Source organism: Choristoneura fumiferana, chromosome 8 (genome assembly GCF_025370935.1).
Source record: "Choristoneura fumiferana chromosome 8, NRCan_CFum_1, whole genome shotgun sequence".
NCBI lineage: Eukaryota > Metazoa > Arthropoda > Insecta > Lepidoptera > Tortricidae > Choristoneura > Choristoneura fumiferana.
In genome coordinates, this window is record NC_133479.1 from 5,486,630 (window position 1) to 5,506,653 (window position 20,024).

The window sequence follows — 20,024 nt, forward strand, 5'->3', positions numbered from 1 at the left end:
ATGTTTGCTGCAATATTTTTTACTAGCTTTTACGTATGTTTTATTAAGTAATATTTTTCTAAGGATTTCGTATTTTGTACGGAATATTCCAAGTTTAGGTATATTTTATACCTTAGTCTGCTTAGGTATATTTTATACCTTATTCTTAAACTACTAATAATTCTCAAGGAAACTTAACCGTTATAGATTTTTCTTGCAAGTTTGATATACTTACTACCATCCTGAATTTTTTCAAATTTTTCCACCCACCGGTTTAGATTTAAGCGCTCGATTTTAATTAATATTTGCGCTTTAAAGTTGAATATTTTGCAAACAACATACTGAATCGAAAAATCGTTAATCGAAAAATTGTTTAGCAACCCCCTAATAGTTTTAAATGTCCTATCCAACGATACCCCACACTACAAGGTTGGATGAGAAAAAAAATCACCCCCACTTTATGTCTATGGGAGGTACTCTAAAAAAAATTTTATTTTATTTTTTTATTATACCATTTTGTCGGCATAGTCTATATATATCTTCGTGCAACATTACAGCTTTCTAGCATTGATAGTCTCTGAAAAAAGCCGCGGACGGACAGACAGACAGACACAGACAGACATGGTTAAACTTTTGTGCCAAAATGGCAAAAACGGAACCCTAAAACACTTTTTAAAGTCATTTGTTTAGAAAAAGTTAACTGTTATTATATACCAAATAAAAAAAATATATTCAAAATGTTTAGTTATATTTATCAGAGGAACAAATTTTTTTTAACACAGCTGGTGATGCTTTTAAGTAAGATTGAAACTCTTGGCACGTTTTTTTTATGTTCACCTTAGTTATCAATATCGCCTTTAGAACTAAATTTTTCGCGCGATTTTTGAAAACGGAACAACTTCGCGTCCCGATTTTTAGTTTGGGGACACCGGGACTCTTAATCAAAAAAAGGGAAGAGTCCCGTTCAAAATGGGACGTCTGGTCACGTTAGCCATACACCAGCACCTTTACGATTATAGGTGAAACACTTTCTCCGCTACAAGTCTGTATCAACAGTTTATCGAAATAATGCTGATATAATTTACTAGATGGCGTTATTTCCAACTAGTCAATGCAATACTCCACTGGGTACAGTGGTATCCATGGATGTTAAGATGCCATTTTTTTTTGGTTACTATTGTAACCACGGACACTCAAGTGGTTATGGATATCAGTAACATAGTCAGTCTAAAAAGCCAGGATTTTAATTTAGTAATTGACTGTCTTGTTTAGGATTGCCAACTATTTCTTGGGAAAGTAGTGTTGTCCAGCTCAAAGTAAGTTGAGGTCAAAGATATCTTTATGCTTCACTACCTTGTCAGTGTATGCCGTCTGACAATTTTAAACAAATAGTAAAACATGAAGTAACAGCGACAAGGTAGGTAGTAAAGTGTAAAGATATTTAAGACCTCAACTGCATTTTAAAGAAAAACTTTTAAATAAATAGTGTAGAGAATTTCAGTATTTATAAACTAGAATAGTAAAGACCAACTCAAACTGAATGTGTGACTGATCAAAATACAGTGTGGAAAAAACTAATGCCACTTGGACAAGTTGGACAGCAACTACCCTAAATATTGTGAATACAAAATTTTGTTCAAAGGACTCTTTTATTTTTGAACATAATAAATACTGCATTTATACATTTATGTCTTGGTTGGGGAAAGACAACACTGGAACTAGATTTGTACTTTTTATTAAAATAATCAAACTATTTTACTAAGATGTTTAAATACTGATAGTTATTAAATGAACTATTTGTTGATAATTTCAATTATTTAGACTATCTGCTGCAGCTGGCATAAAGGTATCAATTTCATAAAACATATGGTGAGGCAGGTATCAAAAATGTAGTCACATGTATTCATAAACATTGTATAGTAAACAGGAAAAATATAAACAATATTGTGTACATTTGTTAAATTACACACTAGTTAGGCACTAACTTGGTATGAAAGTATGTAAATTTTACTTTCAACATAAGTAGGACATAACTAATAATGCTTTCTAGATTTCTCAGCACAAAGCGCTATACATTTAAAGTTTTGACTTATACGCCAATCTACAGTCAACGTTTTACAAATAATGTGTTATCATACATTCATGATATTCACGTAAATCATTTCAGGGGTTATAAATTTCAAAAGTTGATACATATAGCAAACTTTGAAAGATGCTCTTAAAAACATTAAATATACCTCGGTAAGAATATATACTTAGGCTTGGCGTTGCGGCAGGATAAGAACTATCAGAACAAATTAAAATTAAGATAGTAACCGTTGTTTTGCCGTTACAAAATAATAAATAGGTATGACAGGAACTAACTTACCTTCTTTGACATTCTTTGAAGATTGGGAAGATGACACTCCGGGTATCGTTTTATCACTAGCACAGTACATTATAGTTATGTCTGCGAACTTGTGCTTTTATTAATTCTCACCTAACAAATAACCGCATATCTTTATATTAGTCAATCTTTCATATCACAATACACTCGCACGTCACGCGAAACGCGGCAGCCATTGCACATTCCGGTTGTAAATATCGCACCACAGACTCAAAATAAAAAAACCGAAGCAGAACCATGCACGATGGCGAATACGAACTATAAAAGGATGAAGCTGACAGATGCTTATGTTGGTTACTACTCATTTCTGTCAGAATGCCAACATTTGGGAGCTGTGTGTGTCGCAATCGCAATCAATCAATCGCGTAATGAACCTGTGGCAGCTGTTTGACATTTGGCTGACAGATAACACTTCACTTCGCTTATCATAGTTCGCTTTCGCTCTGTTAAATTGATAATTTATTCAGTCCGCTGCCACGCATTAATTGTTTTAGATAAGCTATTTCAAAATGATGCAGCACCAGTACTGGGTAACTAAAAAGACTGTGCTGAAAAAATTGGGAACCAAAGAAGATGAGTGTATTGTTTCGTCTGATGCCGAGCTCGACGCTAAGTTAGAGTTGTTTCGATCAATATCAGATAGTTGTTTGCAATTACAGCGAGTTTTAGACCAGTATCAGGAGCGTTTATGCGTGCTGGCTCAGGAGGAGAACTCTTTGGGGAAGTTTTTGCGGGATTCCGGTAAAAATTCGGACGCTGCTGGTAAACACATGGTGTCGGCTGGTAAAGCCGTGTCATACTCAGGGCAGCAGCGTTTGTCGGTGAGGGGGCCGTTGCTGAGGCTTTACCATGAGGTGGAAACTTTTAGAGGTCGAGCGGTGAGTGACATGCGAGCTACTGTGTCGGCTATGGAAAAGGCCCGCATTGAGTATCGCGCTGCGCTCAGCTGGATGAAGTCGACGAGCGCTCAGCTTGACCCCGACACTGGCCGTGGCCTTGACAGCTTCCGGAAGGCTCAGCGGCAAGTGCGGGAGAGTAAAAAGGTGTTTGACAAGCTGACGTTGGATGTACTTCAGAAGGTGAACATTTTAACAGTACAATAACTTGTAGCAGTTTATTAAATGTAAATTTCAGTTACATTTAGCAATATGGTGTGTTTTACTTCTGATTAGTGCTTGTTTTTTTTTCCTTTTGTATTTCAAACAGCTGCTATCTAAATTTTACTTAAAATAAATATGAACTTTCAGATTGATCTCCTGGCAGCCGCAAGGTGTAACATGTTCTCTCACGTCCTTACCAACTACCAGAGCTCCTTCTTAACATTTGCTACCAAAGTGTCCCAGACATTGCTGGCAACCGCTGACACAATGAATGCCAAACCGCACTATGAATTTTGTATACTGAAGGAATTGTCACAGAATTTAGGGGAGGATCTGAAACCAGAGGATGTTGTTCCACAAGATAAGGATCAGATGCTATTCTTCCAGGTGTGAGAATAATAAATTATCTGTATTTTAAACTATTATTTGCTGGATTACATAGTCAATCAATCAATGATTTCAATATCACATTGCTCACCATTTATCATTCAACACTAAATTATTTTACAGGATGAATATAAAGATGATAATGATGCTGGCAAAACACCAGTAGAGCAAAAGGAGATCAAAAAAACTGAAGAACCTGAGACTAACAAAATAGAAGCTCTAACTGAATCTGTTAGCCTTATAGATGTGGTGGAAACAACTGAGGAAAATGCTGGAGTTAGTGCGGACTTGGCAGGGCTTAGGATGGACTGTGGAGATGTAGCAAGTAACTTTGGAATGTTCATGCCTTCGCAATTACTACAGGTAGTTATTTAATATTGATTTTACATCTTTGAATTTTAGCCTTCCTAAAACCCATACCATAAACAAGTGTTACATTTTTCCTTACTTTGCTAAGTCAAAATTGTGTTTCATTGATATGGAGTTCCATAAATGAAAGCCTGTATCAATCAAATCATTAGAAAACTTTTAAAGTTAGACAAAAAAAATTAAAATCAAATCTCTAGATTAAATATTGATCATTATGCCAAGGTAAAGTAGTGTAAAATTTGTAATATAGCAATGGCGTAGCACCATATCAACTAGATACCAAAATTTTTGTATACAATGTCAGTAATCACAATATGGTTAAGCTTGTGTATACATAACTGCTACATAATTGCATACTCACTCTTTAGATAACCTAAAGGAAACATCCATTTTACATTACTCCTATCGAGACAAAGTTTTATAGTTATAGCAATTCAGCATCTATAACAAACTTCATTTCATCGTTATGAGGTGCAAATTTTTACAGTACGATTACTTGGAGTTAACACTTGACAGATGGGCGTGCCTTCAGTCAATTTTCAACTTTGATGTCATACAAATAAAGCCATTTTTAGTATACCGCTACCCATGTTTACAGATTATGAAAAACTATTTTATTTGTATGACCTCAAAGTTGAAAATTTACTGAAGGCACGCCCATCTGTCAAGTGTTAACTCCAAGTAATTGTACTGTAAATGAGCCTAAGCAGTCAATCATAAAATTTTACTAATTATTTCCAGGATATGAATACAGCCAATCTAATGGATGGAACACTGCTCCCGGCCAGTCCTAATAAACCACCAGAATCACTCAGTCAGAATGTGTTGAAATCTAAAATCAATCAGAAGAAGGAAGACAAGGCAGCTTGGTTCAAGCTCTTTGCAGAACTGGATCCATTAGCGAACCCAGACAGCCTCTTGGGATCCAATAATAACCAGAGTCATGCGGCATAGATAGAAGATGCTGGTATTATGCAAAGGAGAGCCTCATTTTGATGCCACTGTTAACTGGACCTCTATGTAAAGGGTAATACAAAATGAGCCATGGGCCAACTTTGATCAAAGAATTTATTAAAAAAAATCGATGACAACTTGAAATTATTGAACTGTAGGTTCTGCTGAGCTATATTTTTGGTTTTTTGGCTATGACAGCTCAAAATATATTCAAGTAACAGTTGATTGTGGTGTTAGCTCTTTCTATTTTGATTTTTCAAAAAGAGCTTACTTGATTCATAGCTTACTTTTTTTAGACATTTTGTTATTGCTTAGGTATTTGCATATAGTAAATACTATGTTTTTCTAGGAGCTGGCACTGACTAGAAAAAATAGCTAATATTAATTTGAAATATACCTAATAATACTGCTGAGATGCTTAAAAGTATTTACATTGGTAGCGCATAACTATGTTATCCTCAATTGTATGTTCATTTGGTGGTAATGTGAATACTTATCCAGCTTTTGTGAATATGTTCCTTATTGTTTAGTTTTTTTTTTTTATTTTACAGCAAATTAAATACTAAATTACTTGTATAATGTAAAAATTAATTTGCAATCTACAAAAATGTAGGTGCAGCAAAACTCTGTAAAACATATACTTGATCATTTCTTAATAAACCTACAATCGAATTTTTTACACTAGCAGTTATATACTGCTACTGTCGATTGTATAGAGGTACAGTCAGCATCAGAAATCTTTGAGTATTTATCTAGGTACTTTTTTGTTATTCCATGGCAATTTAAGCAAATTTCGTATGGCAGTTGGAACCTTAGGTTTAAAAGTGATCACTTACTTTTGACTTTGACTATACACAATAAACTCCGCTAGAATATATATCGACGTTATCATTATTATATTTTTCATTATTTTAGTCATCTAGTATAAATTTAATTTAAAAAAAATCTTTGTTTAGAGGCGAATTAAATTGATTTTTAATTAATGCTAATATACGCGCTTAGAAAGGTTAAATTAAGTCGTTCTAAGTAAAAATAACTATCAATCTCGAACTTAATCATTAATATCGTCACATCATCACATTAATGAGTAGTCTTATCGAAACTGGTCCAGTAGTCGTATAAGCTTTGGAAAATGTTGTTTTTGTACTGTAATTTTACTTACATAAGTAAGGATTTCGCTGCGTGAATTACACTTTCACTTAAATGTTTACATTGTTTTCACCCAAAGGCTTATTTTTTTTTGAAAAGGCTTTCTCTTTAGATTTTTGTTAGAAAAAATGTACTTATTCTAAAAACACTTGACAATAAGTATTGTTATCCTTTTAGTTTTCGAATGGTTTTGATCTAAATTCGGTTGACAATCTAGTCTGTAAAAAAACAATACCAAATAAAAAAAATGTATATGCTTTTGATGTATTACTTTATATCTTTACTACAATATAATCAATCAAATTATATTTCTGATTAGTTAATATAAATAATGTTAATTGTTAGGTCAGATGCCGAAATCGTATCAACGATAATTTTATTATTCTTTGGTAATAATTCAAATATTCTATTTTTAATTAGAAGCAACCATATTATACATTGATCAACTTAATTTTATAGTATTTGATTCAAATGATACTTTGTTTATTTAAAATAATAATTATTCCTGTCATTTCGCGTATCAAAAATCTTCACCCTATTTGCGGTTGATCAAAATTACGAGTAAATATCTGAATGAATTCATCCGTGATAGCATATTAACTCAATTTGTCGAAAAAAGTCTTAAGTGGGAAGTGCAATACACATGTAATTAAGTGAGTTACTTACTGCAAACAATTATGTGGCCCGCCAGAACATGATGAATTTTTCAATAACCGGTGAAAATTCGCTCTCTTATATACCAAATATTGAGTACTTACTTTATTATATCATAAGTATTAGCTAGTCATAAAATATTATAGAAAAATTAAAGATCTTATCTAATTTTTCGATCTGATGCTATATGTGATACATTCCAGGTTTTTCTTGTTTCAAAGTATGTTGCGTTAGAATCGTAAAAGTAACTATTGTTTTGGGTTAAAATCATTTTAACCTTTTCAATGCTTTACTACAAACTGATTTATTTTTAATCTTTCCTACCCTACAGGGAGGGCATAAAAATAGTTAAAAGCTATTTACATTTTTATTGAGTGTACTTAATTTCCTATGAAGAAATGAGGTTTAGTATAATTGAAAATATGTTTAATTTTATATATGTTCAATTTTATTGAGTCGCTTGAATATTTTTGCTGTTTTATTGAAATAAATACAGACTATGTAAGTACCTAAACTACTGTTTTAATACAAACCTCACTAAACATGTATAAAAAAACATCACTCGCTTTTAAAACCAAAAACATTAATGTTTATTTATCTCATAAAATGATGCCACAATTTACTCTAGCTAGAGAATGTTTGTTACAAGTCTTTAAGTGTGCAGTGAAATTTATTGCGCTACCTGCGCTGAAAATGCAGCTAGGCAGCAAGACAGCTAAACCGCCAGAATATATGTATGTATACCTTCATAGCTCTCGCTATACCCGCTCTGTACCAAAAAATACGCGTTTACATTATATGGAGGCGGGGTCGAGTAAATTGTATGTAGTTTGGTTTAGGGAAGGATACTTTTATACTTAAGATAGAAACAGAGCGGCTACTACGAAAATCGAAGTTCGTATCACACGGTCCCTTTCACTCACGTATTAAATGACATAGCTTCAGCGGGGCGGCAACATACGAAGTTTTACACCGCGTAGTATATGGCCAGTATATTATGTGGGTGCCATCAGCCAAATAAGTGGTCTATCAATTTTTAATCAAGTTCCTATCAAATGAATAAGTCGCTAAAGTCGAACTTTCAAGTTGACAGACTGGAGTAGCCGAAGTTTTTGCCACAAAACGTATAATTTAACTGTCCGCCACATTTTTCTTTAAACATAATGCTTATACATATATTTCAACCGTATATTTGTATTTCCTAAGAAACGGCTGGGATGATGATGATGAAAAGGTTTAAGGACAAGATCAACTTTTGGAAAAAACATTTATTTTTTTAACTTTTAATAATAAAGAAATTTGAACAATTTGATGAAATTTTTTGTTGTTCTACTAATGTAAATTTAAATAAATTATTAGAATCATCAACAATCTGATTATTCCTGATCTGCATACGCGGTATCCGTATTATTTTGATTATCGGATGTAGTTTCTGGAATAAACACAGCTAGTGTAAATTGATCTAAATTACTTCCCAAACCATTTTTGCAGTTAGAAATTACGAAAATAGTTTTACGTTGACGTTACTGTTCCCGCCAAGATTTATATTTTTCATTGCAAAGTCCACAGATAACCAAAGGTTTATCTCACTCAGAACCTTGTTACTTGTAATTTTGTGTTTTGCTAATAATATTAGTATGCTTATTACAAGTTAGCAAAAATATGTTATGCAACGAAATGTATTAGTACTTGTAAATAATTATGAATTCGCTTGTAACTTTCAAGATATTATTAGTAATTTATGCAACACAATTTTCTAATATAACTAGGGAAAACGCAAAATAATTATGCAACACGAAATAACACAACTTGTAAATTGCTAACTAGTAACTTGCATTATTTTCTAATATTATTAGTCTAATTATGCAATAGGCCCCAGGCTTATGTAGTTACATGCTAGTGGTGCACGGTGTGGTTAGTCTGGCTTGCTGTGAGACTGCGTCTTGCATGTCTTCGAAGGTTGCGTTTTTCGTCCATTGTCGGGGTCACCATGTGGGGGAGGCTCCAATAGAGAGATCTCTCTCCATGCAGGTGTTATGCCTGGGGACCGAAGTCCGAAGGAAGTGTCGGAACTTGTACATTATTATATGCAACCGCGTTAAGAAACTTCGATAGCGCGATGTAGAACACGGTTGGAGTTTCTAACGTTGTTCACTAGATGGCGCTAGGAGTCACTACAGTTCCATTTCTTTGCGTAATTTTTATTGCGCAACCTTTATCTCCCTATTATGTGGAGTTATAGTCTGTCAAAAAAGAGAAGAAATTAAAAAGTGGCAACACTGTAGTGTCCTCCCTTTTTGGTTTGTCAGGGTTTGAAAGGGATGACACTACAGTGTTGCCACTTTTTAATTTCTTCTCTTTTTTGACTATAAAGTTAAACAGTAAGTGGATTGGTATCTGAGTAGTGGAAACACCAAAGTATAGGTACAGGATGTCTCTGCTCTGACCATGGGGCTTTAAATTCAAGGTTCGATAACGGTAGTACTATTAGTTATTCTGTGGTATAAGGTTAAAACGTACCGGCTTCCTTGCGTTTGCTGAGCGTTCGACTTGCGTTTGTATACGCATGAATACAGATGAGCGCAAAAAAAACGTCGTGTGCAAGGTCCCTAATACCTTAAAAATAGTCAAAGTAAGAGCCGCAAAAAAAGGTCCTTGAGTTATTCAAACGGTTGCAACCAAGTTAGCCTGAATGTTACGACACTGTTTACGTTACGAGCAAGTGTGATGAGAATGCTCTTCTGAAAAATTCCATCCTCGATATCAATAGGTAACTTAGCCGCCGATTCTAGTGGATAACAAACGTCTTCAGCGTTTTACAATTTTTGAAATCTACAATTAGGTATTAATTACATTCTATAATATAGTTACTACCTACTTTATCGAGATCAGACCTTAGCTAGTCCTTTTTTGTGTGGCTCAGCTCAATTAGCAAATCTTTAGTAAAACAGATAAAATGAATCCAAATAATACATTTTTCGGAAATTTATCTCCATTACGAAATTGTTTTCTATTCGTTACGCCATTCGTACCAATAATATTAGATTATTATAACTTATAATATATTATATTTGTTATTTTCGTATATTATAATTAAATTTATTACAAACCTAGGATATGATTAAATTGTGAACATAAACAGTATGACCAACACGACGGCTTTAACTTGATAGAAAAAAACCTTTAAAAAAAACTGACAGTTTTGACACTTGATTATCTTATTATACTATTTAGTACTAGGGCGAGAGAGACGGTACGATACGATCTTCGAGTATCGAGTTTCGTACAGTTTCGTAGTAGCCCTGCAGATAGACTACTACGTCGAAAAAAGTCAAGTCAATAACTAACTGGCTTTCCTGTCGCTAAGTCCTGTCGTCATTTTCATTTAAATTTTAATAAATAAATGAGTCGGATTGCTGATTTGCTGAACAACAGGAGAAAAATTCAAGCGAACGGCGAGATTCGACAATTCTTTTACATTTTAAATTTAAACTGTAAAAGCGAAGTGTACAAAACAAAACAATGTTGAACTCGTGTATGGCTCTTATAAAATGTGCGAATGTTTTGTTGCTGTTTCTTTGCCGATTTTTAATATAAATGTTTTATTTTAGTTTTCCGAGGATTGTTCACGGAGGAATCTCCAACAAAAGTTCTGGAAGTGCGTTCTGACAATTACATTTCGAGGCCCATACATTACAGAGAAGACTCAATGTTATTATATGGGCCGAAATTTCCCATGGATACCAAGAATTCTAAGGATAAATATTTTGAAATTATCCTGCACAAGCAGTTTACAGAGAGCACGCATCAGATGTACAGGTTAGTAATGATAATTGCTTTAATTATCTATTATCAGACAATGATGTGAATGATGTAATTTTTTAATGAAGTGTAGCCAAAATTATATTCATAGCCGGTCCAAACCAACCAGAAGCAAATGTCATTGAGCTATAGTCAATTGTTTTTCTAAGTATCTTCATGGCTGGAATGAGCTCTATAAAATTAATAATGAATGTCATTTTGTAAATATAAAATAATACAGCTTAAAAATATCAAATTTCCAGTATAAACAATAGGTTACAATGTATATAAAAATGTGAAAAATTGTTAAATAACGCATACAGCATTGGTTGCAAGAGTTTGTATGATATGTAAGATTCAATTTAATTTAAAAAAAAATATCCTCCTGGGACATAACTTTTTTAACAGACTTTTTTACTTACGCCCTAGATGTGGACCAGGTTTGTTACTTTGAATATTATTTCAAAACTTAAGATTCTTTTTTCAATGAACAATTTGTACTTTATGAAATACATTCTGCTTCCCTTATAAAGTATGTGACGGCCCACGAGGATATAGCTCCATCAAAACTATTGGTGATTCTGCCAATGTTGAGGTTGAAAAATACACTATTGGTTGGTAGTTGTATGGTAGCTAATATGTAAGATGGAATCGAGTTTCTTTGCAATAAAAGTTTTTTTGTTTTTAGCTTGTTCCGTGCAGAACAGAGAGAGAGTGCAGAAGAGAAATTTGTTGTGTACAAAGAAATAATTCCTCTCTACATCAAGGTGACCAAAGAAGTAAGTCCTGATACTTTTTAAGATTACAGGTAAATATAATTACAACTGTACTACAGCTGTAACCATAACTATTTTAGTAAGAAGTTTACTTTTATTATTGGTTTTTCTTAACATGAATTGCTTATAAAGTTTCGTAAATTATTATAACAAAAAAAACCATTCGTTATGAAACAAAAAAATAAAATAAATTAAAGAACTTTATTTCTTGAACTTGATGAATAAAAATAAAAAAAACATTTGACAAATCTTTTAACACAATGGTTAAATCCTTTAAAATTAAAGTATGTTAAACCCTAATTTATAGAGGCGATTTAGCAACCACATGCATTGACTTGGAAATTCAACCTTATTGTTTTAGTAGTAAGTTACAATATCCATTGTAATTATTGAAAATACTACTGGCTTTAAAAATATCCTTTGTCAGATGTATTCGGTAGCTGCTTTTATTTCTGTGGTAGTATGCTCCAATAAATGGGGCTCCAATAATAAGGGTTAAATAAAGGACAAGTAAACAAACAAAATCAATAAATCACCAATACAAACAATAATAATATTTATGCCATTCTCTGCCACCTAAGCTCTTAACTAAACAAAAATACAGATTAAAAATATCTATAAAAATTCAATACATATAATCTCTGTCATTTCAATACAACAATTTAAGTTAGTAATACAAATAGTGTTCATTCTCAGTCATAACATGGGCAACATAAAATATAATATCTGATGTCTGGGCGAAAACAAAAAGATTCACAATGTACAAGAAATAACAACTAAATGACAGACAGAACTATTTTCCACAGTTATAATTTACTGAGCCATGATTCATTTACAAGATCAAAGTGAACATTATTTCTGCTAAATGTGTAATAGCAAGCAGTGTTGTACTATGAATTCTTTTAATGTTTAATATTTAATTTTCAATTGCAAAGTTTAAAATATAAATAATATATAACAAACAAACATAAATTAAAAATAAATTAGCTAATAAACATTAAACTTATTTAATCATTTACAATACTTAACCATACAATTAAAGAAGCAGTTTTTCCAATAAATCAATCTGTACAAAAACATACAACCTAACAAACATTTAATCTAATTAATCATTTACAATAATCATAAAATTAAAGATTTACTTTTTCCAATAAATTAGTCTTTGTACAATATTAATAAACAGTGTTTTATCAAGTATTAATGTTTATAGGTCAAATGCAACGATAAATATAGACCCGTTAGTAGATAAAAAATGTTATCACATATAATGCCATTATCTATGATCAACACATCTAGAAGATAAATTAAAATAAAATATCTTATCATAAAAAATTGGTAAAAGCAAGTATAACTTTAGTTGTGCCCTTGAAAAAAAAAAACATTTTTACACATTTTTTGTGTAATTCTAACTGAGTTAAAATCTAATACTTACTTGTATAGTAAGAATGTACAAACTTACATATAGCGCAACTTGTCACAAAACTGACACAAAAATTGTATGAAAAGTTATGGACACTTTGTTTTTAAAATTTAATAGTATTTACTCATGTTTATGAATACGAAAAACCCGAAATATTCTAATTCCGGAACAAAATTGCATTATGATGATCAACTTTCATAAACCAATGTATAAAGTCTAAAATTCATGCATCCATAATCCGTTCTAAACGGACACAACAATATTACAAGGAAATAGAATTAACCCCACAGTGAATCAATATTTAGTAGGCCAAAGTTCGTGATACATCAACTTCCACTAATTGAACATTTCCGATTAAAAATTACCTTATATGAGTCAAAATGAATAAAGTAAAATTTCCACGACTAAAGAAGTACCTACCCACAACAATGTTTGATAATAAAGACAAGTTTAACAGTGTGTTAATATTTCTAAGAGAAAACTTATTTTTTAGTTCAATGGAATATCTGCCCAATCTAACAGCCCATCCACAACAGTAAACGTTCGGCGGCACAGCGTGCGAATTCTCTATTCATTGCTAGGTTGACATGCTTACTGCCCAACTGTTAACTGTTAACAGATGCAATAAGTATATTACTATAAGTATATTTGTTAATAAATAAATAATAAATTACAAAAGTGCTCGCTGCGCTGTCAGTCGTAGACTATTCACATGAGAACAGAAATAATATGAGGGAAAGAAAGACAGACAGAGAGAAACAGATATTAAAAAAATAAAATAACAGTAAAATAAATAAATAAATAAATAAATATCATGGGACACTTGACACCAATTGACCTAACAGTGAATGTGTTTATGACAATGTGACCGTAATAAGGCAGTTAAAGTTCGTAAATGAAATTAGAATTTTTTAAAATACGGTTTTTGTAGTTAAGAAGATGCTTTTCTTAGGCTCTTCTTATCGTGAATTACCTATTCGTACCTTCTACTGCACATTAATGTGATTCCTTCTTTTGTGTGGCTCCTGCTCAGTCCCATGTGTTGATCTTCTTCTCGGTTCTGGTTCTGAACTTACATGAGTACAAGGCCTGGAAGGGCGTCATCCTGATCTGATTCAGTTTTGAGACTCTTCTGACTTGGCTTGTAGTGCCTGCATTCCTGATTGCTGTTCTGTTTTTGGTCTGGCTTACTGGTCATATTTAGACGCTGATGCTAAGTTTTCTTTTGACATGCCCTAAGTAATATATTAGCATACTTAATCGAAGTTTGAGGGTTATTCTTTGATCCTTTGTGTTTCGGTGACCCAGCTCGGGATTATTTTTTGTCCCGCTTATGATTTAGGGGAATTGTCCTCCGATTTTGGAATATCTCGCACCTTCATTGCCTTGTATATTAAAATCAGCTCGTCACGACCTGAATTAATCACCTCCTCAGCGTTTGGTACCAGCTCAAATACCCCGATTTCGCGATCCCCATCTGGTCGGTTTTCAACCCACCCTAACGTGACATTTGATGCCCCCGATCCTGCTTGCCGCTCTTGAGTTTGATGATCATCTTTAGACGTGGATGCTAAGTTTTCTTTTGACAAGCCTTGCGTATCATACTCAGTCAAACTATGCGAGTTATCCTTTGAGCCGGATGGCCTGTTTTCTGTTGACTCTGCCTTATTTATTTCCGCTATGCTTTTGTGGAGTCTGTCCCTCGATTGCAGGGTCTCGCGTTCCTTGAATTCATCCCACTTGGTATCTAATAACTCCGCCAAAACGGGATTATCGTCTTGCAAAAAATTTGCGAAATCAATTGTTTTGGTTTCGAACTCATCTAACCCTAATTGCTGTTTCTCTGTAGACGTTTGTAGCACATCTGAGTGGGCTTGTGACACTTGTTCTAAACTAGATTGTGAATCTACGTTTAACTTTACTCGTGTGCTATCGTCTTGGGGCGCGGCTTCGGGCTCTGCTATTTTCAGTTCTAAACTAGATTGTGAATCTTCGTTTGACTTTACTCGTGTGCTATCGTCTTGGGGCGCGGCTTCGGGCTCTGCTATTTTCAGTTCTAAACTAGATTGTGAATCTTCGTTTAACTTTACTCGTGTGCTATCGTCTTGGGGCGCGGCTTCGGGCTCTGCTATTTTCAGTTCTAAACTAGATTGTGAATCTTCGTTTAACTTTACTCGTGTGCTATCGTCTTGGGGCGCGGCTTCGGGCTCTGCTATTTTCAGTTCTAAACTAGATTGTGAATCTTCGTTTAACTTTACTCGTGTGCTATCGTCTTGGGGCGCGACTTCGGGCTCTACTCTTTGCTGTTCTAAACTAGATTGTGAATCATCGTTTAAATTCACTCGTGTGCTATCTTCTTGGGGCGCGGCTTCGGGCTCTGCTATTTGCAGTATTTCTGATTCAGACTCCTCTGATTGTCTTTGCGGCATTTTTGAATCAGGTAGATGAGACTTTGACCGAGTTTGTGGTCCTTTTGACCTAGCTTGCTGCTTCTTGGCCTTTTTACGCCTTGCTTTGTTTTTTGCTGTAGATGCTGCTGCTCTTTGGACATTGGTCTGCTGCATTTTCCCTGAACTGCGTCGCCTCTTACGTAACTCTTTGTCAGATTTTAATACCTTGAATCCTCGTGGTCGTGATTTTGAACGAGTTACCGGTCCGGCTGCCTTAGTTCGATTTACCTTCGTCCGGTATTTAGGTAGTGGCCTCGCTGATCCAGTCGGAGACTCTTCTGACTTGATCTGTGAACCTGAGTAAGTTCGAAGTCGCTCTTTCCAAGGTTGCGGCGGCGACGACTGCGCCTGCTTCTTCTTAAACTTAGCTTGCAACTCCTGTGCACTGGCCGTTTTATCATTTAAAGAATTTCTCTTCATCTCTAACCTGTCTTGTAGGTTTTTGACGGGGATTACCACTCGTTGGCCGGTATAACCACACGTGGGTTTGATTTCTCCTATTGAATTTTAGAGATCTGATCCAATCCTGTTCAATTATGTTTTACTTTTCTATCGATTTGCTTTTACAATCTCTTGATGACCCACCTTGCGATGTAGCTTTTCGCTCGCTTTGGGAATCAGTTGAACTAATTGGTGTCTCCGAGTGTGAACTTACGCGCTCATATTCGATTTTTTCAAGCCGCCCATCTTTCCGAACTACAATTTGAGAAGCATTGCCGCGCACAGCAGTACCTGGTGAAACTACAGTCCGAAGTTTAATTTTTTTTTTATTCGACTCTGACATCCCTTTGCTACGACTATTCGTTAGTAAGCATCACACACAATAGTCATTATTAAGTCCGGACGATCTCGTTCTTGATCCTCACGGTAGAAAGCGATGTTAGTACACTTTTCAGCCTGTGACTTTCACTGCGACTTCGTGTCTTCTGTTTTCGTTGTATTGATCCCTTTTTGTCTGTTTTTTCACGGAATCATTACGTAATTGTTTTAAAAATAAGATAAATCACAACACGACGACGATTGCTATTTTTTTTATGATAATGATAACAGTGAGGGTAGTTTTTGCTGGCCGTTACAACCGCCGGCCGTTACAATTTTTGGCGGTAGGAAAGTAATTTGGTTTCACATTTTTTTTTGTATAGGTAAGCCACAATTATTTCTATTCTCACAGAAATGTTTCATCCAGGAATAGTTTTAGTATTAGTTTGTTTTCCGTTACTTGGTATTTTATAATGTAGAAAAAAAAGAGGGTAGATTCTTTTTGGCTTCTGTGGTTTTATTTTATGTTCTTAGTGACAGTGCGGGTAGTACTAAGTAGTTACGTACCGGCTGTCAATTTTAGTTTAATTTGTTTTATGGCCATACTGCTTTGTATTTGTTGTTGTTTATTTAATTGTTATATGTGTATCTTGGCCTTTGCCCAGCAGTGGGACATATTACAGGCAACATAAAAAAATGTGTATCTTATAATAAAACGGTAATCTTGTGTTGTTTACTTGTTTGTAAATAAATACTGAACCGATCCTTAATATTCGTTCACTAGTAGAAAGCTATTCCTGTTTAATTTGCTATTTTTCCTGCGGGATTCAGACAAAGTTGTGGGAAATTTTGATATACTTTGATTAATTTGCGTTAGGTGAAATTTTACGGATTTGAAATCTGGTATGTAGGAGTATAATTGTGTACGAGTAAAAATATTGAATACAAAAATGATAATTTATAGCACTATATTCTTATGTATTTGTTGTTTTTACCTCTTAGTTTATTTACTAAGACTGTTTTTTTTTATTTGTTTCATGCGAAGATTTTTTTGATTTAACTTGTGGTACTTAACATGTAATATAGAAATTGTAACTTATTTTTAGGAAGAAAAAACTTTCTTCTGGGCAATAATGGTATTTCTCAAAGCATTGGTAGACTAAAACAAAATTTGAATGGCCAAGTGCGAATCAGACCCGTGCACGGAAGGTTCTTAGGGTGTACTTTGACCGAGAAAGATATCCAGGATCTGATGGTGAAGCAATCAGGAAGATTAGCATCTGGTTTACCATTAAAACATGTTTTTTTTTAATTAGGTTATCGTTTTGATTGTAGTGCACAGTAGCAAGTCTGCAGCGCCTATGCGACACTCTCTCGGAACACCAGTCGTGGACGCTGGCCCATCTGGCGGCCCATTTTGGGTTGCTGGAGCTCTTCAACGACCCCGAGGTCCAGAAACATTTGAATGACGCCGACCCACCCACTGGTGCTAGCCCTTTGATGGTAAGATTCCTAATAAGCTGCATAAAGCGCAGTTTCCACCGCGAACGGAGCGCACTCATTAATGACTTAGTTCAACTTACATCGATCAACTTTATAAAGGTTCACTGTAAGTACCTACCTTTATGCAGCCGATCGTTATACGTTAAACTGAGGCCGCACGGAGGCCGCTCCGCTCGCGGTGTAAATTGGGCTTTTTAGGGTTCCGGAGTCAAAATGGCAAAAACGGAACCCTTATAGTTTTGTCAACTCCGTCTGTCTGTCTGTCTGTCCGTCCGTATGTCACAGGCATTTTACTCGAAAACTACAAGATGTATATCAATGAAATTTGGAGTACAGATGTCTTGTCAAAGCCGCTATTTAGTTTTGTAGTTAAATTACAAAAATAAATATTTATAGGGGGCACTCCATACACGTAACAGAAATTGAAAAAAAAAAACAATTTTTTAACTCGCATCAACGTGTGGCACATAGTACGACAGCTCTTTTGAAAAGATAGTAAGGTTTCTCAAAAACTTTTTTGATTAAGTAAAGATTTCCGGAAATAATCGCTCCCAAAGTAGCGAAAATTGTATATTTTTTTAAATTTTTTTTAGGTGGCCGTTAAATCGTGCAATGTACGCATGGTGCAAAGCCTCGTGTCTCTACAATGTTCCTTGGATACCGTGGATGTTGATGGCAACACAGTATTCCACTATGCGGCCGCTAGCAACAAGGAGATTATCAATGTATGTATGCAATCCTATACTAATCTGGCTTATGAGGCTAGGGTAGCAACAAGCTAGCAACCCTGGGTAGCCCAGAGTCTAGGCTCGATTGCTCGCTAGCATACTAACAGTATAGCTTGCTATCTTAGCTTGAGATAAAAGGAGTACCTAACTACCTAAGTATGTTTAAATTTAAAAGTAATGTGCAGTTTGTGGCCAAATAAATATTAATAAATAATAATAAATATCATGGGACACTTGTTACCAATTGACCTCTAGTCCCAAACTAAGCAAAGCTGTACTATGGATACTAGGCGACGGAGAAACATACATACATACATGTATAAATACATATTAACATACATTCGTATTGATGATATGATATGATATGTGATCCTGTTATCCACTAGACCTCGTAGAAGAATTTCCATTCGTATTATTCATATAAATATCTGCCCCGGGACCTCAAGCTTCGTAGTCAGGTTCTCTAACCACTTGGCCATCCGGTCTTCAATTAAATAATTATTTTAAGTAAAAAAATATCTTTTGAATCAAATACTATAAAATTAAGTTGATCAACGTGTATATGGTTGCTTCTAATTTAAAAGTACCTAGCTTGTTTGAATTAATACCGAAGAATAATTTTCGTTGATACACTTTCAGCATCTAACATAATAGTGCGTGTTTTTCTACTTACTACTTCGACACTAACGTCATTTTCAAATACAAATGCCGGTAAATAAACGTCTTCTTAGTTAAGTCACGATTTCGCATACATATTATCGCCGAATCTTAGTAAAATGTGTAAAATAAGTAGTACAGCTACCAGCACTAATATCTAACACAACAAGCGTGCATAAATATCTGATACGACTCTATTTCTAAGGCCGGAAGGACGTGTCAGATATTTTTGCACACCGTTCTGTTTTTCTCCCAAAAACCAAATCAGTTTTAGGTATATAAATAATATTATTTGATATGCTGAGCAACGATGCTCCTTCTTAGATTACATCTTCACTTACCACCACTAGCGGCTGTGGTCAAACTAGACATGATAATTCCGATTCGACTGCCTTAGCCTTTCGACTCGGACTTCTCTATTGAATCCGGTTTATAAAGCGATTATTAATTTATGATTTGTCAATGATGAAGACTAAATTAAAGGCGATTCGGTTCCGTCCGATGCGACTCCATCCGGATGGGTTCGATACCGAGGTACTGATGATGATTCTTTTGAATCAGTGAGTCACTTTGGATTTACTACCGGTGTTCCAGCTCAGCGCCGAACATATCCATTTCGATCCGATGTGATTGGACGAAAGCAAATTGAGTGTTAAATCCCTGATCGCTGGGCCACGCGGTCCAGTAGGTAGGTCGAAACAAGGTCTACAATGTCGGAGATCGAAGGTCGGAGATAATAATTACTCGGAGTCGATAAGATTTAAAAGGAGCTGATAAGGGACTCGAATCCGCATGAGGATCTGACTGTTTTGAATCATCAGATTTGGAATTATCCATGTCTATGTCAAATAATAATATATTTTTTTTTCGGACGTAGATTACATACGAGTATCGCATCCATATCATATTAGTACAACTTACAGCCTAAGTATTAGTAAAAAAATAAAATAAA

General features: G+C 34.6%; 3 protein-coding genes across 4 annotated transcripts in view; 2 read left to right on the forward strand and 1 right to left on the reverse strand.

The window, feature by feature from the left end:
- The window catches only part of Eip63E (cyclin dependent kinase Eip63E), a 74,598-nt gene extending 72,015 nt beyond the window's left edge, over nt 1–2,583 (reverse strand). For both annotated transcript variants that reach the window (XM_074090806.1, XM_074090805.1), the window contains exon 1: nt 2,348–2,583. In XM_074090806.1, coding sequence (XP_073946907.1) covers nt 2,348–2,417 — 70 coding nt within the window. In that variant the 5' untranslated portion in view covers nt 2,418–2,583. The remainder of the gene's footprint in view (nt 1–2,347) is intronic.
- Nucleotides 2,584–2,777: 194 nt separating this feature from the next.
- On the forward strand, nt 2,778–7,119 carry ICA69 (islet cell autoantigen 1-like protein). The gene is made up of 4 exons (XM_074090795.1): nt 2,778–3,444; nt 3,613–3,852; nt 3,976–4,215; nt 4,963–7,119. Exons 1-4 carry the CDS (start codon nt 2,875–2,877, stop codon nt 5,173–5,175), a joined length of 1,263 nt encoding a protein of 420 aa, XP_073946896.1. The 5' UTR covers nt 2,778–2,874; the 3' UTR covers nt 5,176–7,119.
- A 3,173-nt stretch (nt 7,120–10,292) lies between these two features.
- Nucleotides 10,293–20,024, forward strand: part of LOC141430207 (85/88 kDa calcium-independent phospholipase A2-like) — a 36,720-nt gene continuing 26,988 nt past the window's right edge. Inside the window, exons 1-5 of the mRNA XM_074090804.1 lie at nt 10,293–10,513; nt 10,590–10,797; nt 11,468–11,558; nt 17,520–17,687; nt 18,281–18,412. Coding sequence (XP_073946905.1) covers nt 10,501–10,513; nt 10,590–10,797; nt 11,468–11,558; nt 17,520–17,687; nt 18,281–18,412 — 612 coding nt within the window. The 5' untranslated portion in view covers nt 10,293–10,500. The remainder of the gene's footprint in view (nt 10,514–10,589; nt 10,798–11,467; nt 11,559–17,519; nt 17,688–18,280; nt 18,413–20,024) is intronic.

Coding starts and splice junctions, on each gene's coding strand:
- ICA69 (XM_074090795.1), top strand. CDS start 2,875: ATGATGCAGCACCAGTACTGGGTAACTAAAAAGACTGTGCTGAAAAAA. Junction 3,445..3,612: donor CGTTGGATGTACTTCAGAAG/GTGAACATTTTA, acceptor ATGAACTTTCAG/ATTGATCTCCTGGCAGCCGC. Junction 3,853..3,975: donor ATCAGATGCTATTCTTCCAG/GTGTGAGAATAA, acceptor ATTATTTTACAG/GATGAATATAAAGATGATAA.